Source organism: Mobula birostris, chromosome 27 (genome assembly GCF_030028105.1).
Source record: "Mobula birostris isolate sMobBir1 chromosome 27, sMobBir1.hap1, whole genome shotgun sequence".
NCBI lineage: Eukaryota > Metazoa > Chordata > Chondrichthyes > Myliobatiformes > Myliobatidae > Mobula > Mobula birostris.
Genome location: NC_092396.1, coordinates 15,954,608 through 15,960,607, shown reverse-complemented (window position 1 = coordinate 15,960,607; position 6,000 = coordinate 15,954,608). Strand labels below are relative to the sequence as shown.

The 6,000-nt window shown below is 42.1% G+C and overlaps 1 protein-coding gene across 2 annotated transcripts in view; it reads left to right on the top strand.

Annotated features, from left to right (window-relative positions):
• Window positions 1–1,110: 1,110 nt before the first annotated feature.
• Window positions 1,111–6,000, top strand: part of pank4 (pantothenate kinase 4 (inactive)) — an 81,583-nt gene continuing 76,693 nt past the window's right edge. For both annotated transcript variants that reach the window (XM_072244847.1, XM_072244845.1), the window contains exon 1: window positions 1,111–1,258. In XM_072244847.1, the coding sequence (XP_072100948.1) occupies window positions 1,117–1,258 (142 nt within the window). In that variant the 5' untranslated portion in view covers window positions 1,111–1,116. The remainder of the gene's footprint in view (window positions 1,259–6,000) is intronic.

Below are 6,000 nucleotides of genomic sequence, written 5' to 3'. Positions count from 1 at the left end.
TAAAGGTTGGATGACATAATCATGATGACAAGGGAAGTCAAAGCTAACAAAAAAGCAAAATAGAGGGTATATAATAGAGCAAAAATTCGTGGGAAGTTAGAGGATTGGGAAGCTTTCAAAAACCAACAGAAGACAACTAAAATACCACAAGGAGGGAAAAGATGAACAATGAAGACAAGCTAGTCAATAATATCAAAGAGTATAGTTTTTTTTAGATTTATAAAGAGTAAAAAGAGGCCAGAGTAGATATCTGACCACTGGGAAATGATGCTGGATGGAATACAACGATAAGCAGATGAACTGAAGAAGTATTTTGCATCAGGTTCACTGTGGAAGATACTAGCAGTATGCCAGAAGTTCAGAACTGTTGGGGCAGAAGTTAGTGCAGTTGCTATTACTAAAGAGAAAGTGTTTGGGAAGCTGAAAGGTCTGAAGGTAGATAAGTCACCTGGACCAGACGGACTACACCCTAGGGTTCTGAAAGAGGTAGGTGAAGAGATTGTGGAGGCACCAGTAATGCTCTTTACTCGATGGGCGGAATAGCCCGATCCTCTTCTATATCGTTGGTTCTTTTGGTCTTACACAAGGAATTGCAGATGCTGGAATCTGGAGCAAACGAAATACTGGGGAAACCCAGTGGGTCAGACAGCATCTGTGATGGGAAACGGACAGCCGATACTTCGGTTCAAGACCCTACATCTGGATTTATAATCTGACAAGGAATTTGATAAAATGGTTAATATTTAAGGCTGAAACAGGTGAGATGGCAGATGGTGGAAATCTTGAACGATGGAGATGCACAGCGAGTTTGTGGAGGGATATAGACAGTTGACATTTCAGGTCGAGACCCTGCATCTGGCTAATATTTCAGTATTTAATATTGCACTTAATCTGACTTTCAATATTTAAGATTTGAATTTTAACATACATTCCACGGGTCAAATTCATTAATGTTGTCCAAACAGTAAAACTGCAAAGCGTTAGGATGATGTCTTGTTTCTGCGACACCGGGAACAAACTTCATCGCGGGCCATCAGCGACTCGGGTTGCCGGGGAACGCGCGGCGGACGTATGACGCCAGGTTTACGCAGGACGCACCGTGCTGTGGGAACGGCAATGGCGGCAGATTGCACGAAAGCAGCTGGGGGCGTTCGAACGTCCCGCTCAGCGCGCGACGGCCTCGACAAAAGCATCACACTGCCGCCCGACGAGATCTTCCGCAACCTGGAGAACGCCAAGAGCTTCGCCATTGACATAGGTCAGCAGAGGCAGCTTGGAGAGCCGCTGGTGTTGAGTGTGAGGAGCAAGTGGTGAGGGGTGTTTGGCCTGAGAGGATTGGGAAGTGAGAGCCGGAGATGCTGGGGAAGAGTGGATCAGCAGCGACGGGCATGCGCGGTCCTCAGGTGGTTGTAGTTCTCTTTGTACGTCACTGCTGGGTTGATGCGGGCGTACGGGGCGCTGTAAAACTACAACTCCCGTAACGCATCGCTTTGAGAGCGCAGTCCAGCAAATACACAAACAAGTAGAGCTAGTGGAATACAATCAGTCTGGCACACGTACGTGTTGGACTTAGACTGTGCTTTAGAGTTTATTTTTATTGATTAGATAACTGGCTAGTGCTCTTACATTTACGGCGGATTAAAGTTCAATTTGACAATAGATTGTGTTTATTCAGCGGGCTTTAATGTAGATCTCCAGGTTGGATTATTCCGGTGTTCTGCTGGATCGTCGTTATATTTGAAATGACCCAGCACTTTATTGTTATGTACTGACTTGACGGAAACATTTGTCGGCCGGTACCTCCCGAAAACATTGGTTTCTAGTCTTTTTTTTGAAGTTATCGCTGTTCTATGACCTCAGCGTTTTACCACACCAATTTCAAAGTACGTTTATCAAAGTACATGTATGTCACCATATATAACCCCGAGATTCATTTCTTGTGGGTTTACTCAATAAATCCAATAATCCTAACAGAATCAATGAAGGATTGCACCAACTGGCGTACAACCAGCGTGCAAAAGACAACAAATTGTGCAAATACAGAGAGTAAGAAATAAATATCAAGAGCGTGAGATGAAGAGTCCTTTAAAGTAAATCTGTAGGTTGTGGGAACATTTCAGAGATGGAACAAGTGAAGTTATTCCCTTTGGTTCAAGAGCCTGATGATTGAGGGGTAAATACCATTCCTGAATCTGATGGTGGAGTCCTGATGATCTTGTACTGTACCTCCTTCCTGATTCCGGAAGTGAGAAAGGAGCATGACCATGGTGTTGGGGGTCCCTGCTGATCGATGCTGCTTTTCTGTGGCAGTGCTCTGTGTAGATGTGCTCCGTGGTGGGGAGGGCTTTACACCGAGTGGACTGGGCTATATTCACTACTTTTTGTAGGATTTTCAGTTCAAGGGCATTACTGTTTCCATACCAGGCTGTGATGCAGCCAGTCAATATACTCCCCACCACACATCGAAAGAAATTTGACAGTTTTTAGATGTCATGCCGATTCTTTGCAAACTTCTCAGGAAGTAGAGGTGCTGTCATTATTTCTTTGTAATTGCATTTACATGCTGGCCCCAGGACAGATTGTCGGAAATGGTGACATTGAGAAATTTAAAGTTGCTGACCCTCTCCATCTCTGAGCCACTGATGGAGATTGGCTGATGGACCCCTGGTTTCCTCCTCCTGAAGTCAAAAATCAGCCTCTTGGTCTCACTGACATTGAATAAGAAGTTGTTGTGGCACCATTCAGTCAGATTTTCAATCTCCATTCTGTATGCTGATTTGTCACCACATTTAATTTGACCTACAGTAGTGGTGTCATCTGCAAACTTGAATATGGCATTGGAGCTGTGTTTAGCCATGCAGTCATAAGTGTAAAGCAAGTAGAGCAGGGGGCTAAGCACACAGCCTTGAGGTGCACCTGTGCTGATGTAGATTTGGAGGAGATGTTGTTGCCAATCCAAACTGACTGGAGTCTGCAAGTGAGGAAATTGAGGATCGAATTGCAGAGGTGGTATTGAGGCCAAAGTCTTAAAGCATATTGATTAGTTTTAAGGGGATGATTGTATTGAATGCTGAACTGTAGTTGGAAAGCTTTCTCCTTTCCTAAGAACTTGATTGATCGATCTTCTTGCTCTCTGTATGGCTTATGTTGGATTTGATTTTAATTACACATGAGAATCACATGAGACCATAAGATAATAGCAGCCGAAATGAGGTTACTCATCCCATTGAGTCAGCTCAGCTGATTTATTATCCTTCAACCCCATTCTCCTGCCATCTCCCTGTAACCTTTAATGCCCTGACTATTCAAGAACCCATCAACTTCCACTTTAAATATACTCAATGACCTGGTTTCCACAGCCGTCTGTGGTAATGAATTCCACAGATACACTACCCTCTGGCAAACGAAATTCCTTTGTCTAAATGGACATCCCAAGTTTGCCATGCCTTCTGGTCCTAGACTTGCGTTAGAAGGTTTTAGAATGTTAAATTTAAGTTGTTGAAGAATGTACTACAGTAATATTAAAAGTTCCCTTTGTTCCACTGTGAATTAATACTTTTTATATTGATATTTCTTGAGTTTCATTGCTGCTTTTTGAGATTTTCCTGCCAGTTCCTTTTTTTGAAGTTGCAGCAGACATCAAGTAATCATGTAAATGAAGAAGCCTGTATAGATTGAATTCTCATTTATTGACTTGTTCTGGAGTTTTAGTTTGTTTCGGGAATCTGTGTTTCTAGGGGGCATTGCCTTGATTTATTGTAAAGGAAAGGTAGTGGTGAGTAGGATTTAGACATAATGACAATGTTTCAAAGTCAGGATGCTATGGGAGGAGAACATGTAAGCAGAAATATGCTCATGCACCTGAAACTCTCCATAATGTCTATAGATGGTTTGAAGGTACTTTTGGAGTAGTTTATTGAAGTAACTGCAGTATACTTTGTGGACAGTACATATGATTTGTACTGGTGATGGAGGAAATTATTATATAAGGTGGGTGGATGAAGCAACAATGAATCTACCTGTCTTGTCCTGGATGGTGTTGAGCTTGAGTGCGTATTGTACTTCATCAAGTAATTGGAGATCTTTCTGTTCTAACTTTTGCTATGTAAATAGTGGAAAGATTCTGTGATATCAGGAGGCAGATCATTCACAGGATACCCATCCTCTGTCCTGGTCTTGTAATCACAGCATTGATTTGGCTGATCGAATTGAATTTCTGGTCTTTAATGACATTCAGAATGTTGACAGTGGGAGAGTCAATGATGGTATTACCATTGTTATTGGCTGGCTGGTGGCGCAGTGGCATCAGCGCCGGACTTCGGAGCGAAGGCTCCCAAGTTCGAATTCAAGTCGGGCCACCCCCCTGAGCACGCTTTCCATCCGTGCCAGGTTGAGCGTCGAGCTAGCCACTCGGCCTCGTAAAAAAAAAACAAGGGTGGTGTCAGGAACCTTCATATCGTGACCTGGTTAATCCGAAAGGAGACCAATCCTGACACTACGTGCCAGACAAGAATGGCTGACTGTCTGGTGCAACATCCTAGAAAGGACCATTGTTGTCAATGGTAAATGGTTAGTTTCTCTTGTTGGAGATGTTCTTTGCATAGCACCTTCAAGGCATTAACCTTCCTTCACAGCTGAATATTGTTCAGATTTTGCTGCATGTGAACAGACTGCTTCCATTTGCTGAGAAATTGTACATTTTATGTGATCATTAACAGCCATTTCTCTTCTGATCCTGTGATGGATGATGAAGCAGCTAAAGATAGCTGGGCATTGGACACTGCCTGGGAAACTCCTTCAGTGATGGGCTGGGCCTGAAATGATCTGACTTGGGACTGTCATCCGATTAGTGCTTCAGTTTTACAAGGTTTCCTTGATGCTAATCTTGGTCAAATGCTGCTACGATGTTGAATCTCTGGAATTGAGATCGTTGGTTCTATATTTGGACCATAACCATGATGAGGCCTAGAGCTGAGTTGTCCTAGTAAAGACCAGACTGAAAATCTGTAAACAAGTTATTGGTCAGTAGTTGTTTTTTATGAACACAATATACCAGGCTCATTTTCCACAATTTTGATACTTGCTAGTGTTGTAGCAGTGCTGGACAGATTGGTTAGAAGGCTGGCTAATTCTGGAGCATGAGTCTTCAATAAGGCAGGAAACAGTGGTTGTATGTGAAGTGCTTTGAAAGATTTGAGATATAGTTACATTTTATTCTATTTTATTCTAATTATGTATGTGAAGTGTATGGTATTGATACCCCAAAAATAAAGAGATAGCGATTAATTGAACAGTGATTGTGTTTGTTTTTTTTTAATTGTATTGTGGCCTTAATGGACACTACAGGTTCTCTTAGTTCAGTCAATATTTATTGCAGTGTTGTTACTAAATGCTAATGTTTCTGCAACTCTTGTTGATTTTTGTATTTATGGATAAAAGATAAGGAGTGGGATTGATTGGAAAAGTTTTATAGCGCTTGAGAGCATGATGGGTTAAATGGTTTCCTTCTGTATTGTAATATTTAACTTGCATAGACTAAGAAGTGTTCCTAGGCTCCAGAATAAAAAGTGGATTTGCCTGTGGTTTAGCATGTAAATACAAATTATTTTTCTGCTCTTAGAAAGAGCAAAACAAGTTGTTTGATTGTTGCCCCTTCTATCTCCTTTCACCAATGCTTGCATCATGTTGGCAGTAAACGCACCCACAAAATATACCATGGCCATTGAAAAGTCTCCCTCACCAGAAACCTACAAACACGTGGCTTCCACTAAATTACAAGATGAGGGCAGCAGGTGCAAGAGAAAACACCCACCTGTGAGTTCCTTTCTGAGTCATGCCCCATCCAAACTTGGAAATATTTCACTATCCCTTAATTGTAGCAAGGTAATAATCTTAAAACTTCATGCTTAACTGAGCACATGGACCGCAAGGTGGCTCATTATCTCCTTCTCATGGGCCATTAGAGTGGACAAAAATGCTGATCTGATGATTCTGTTCCCT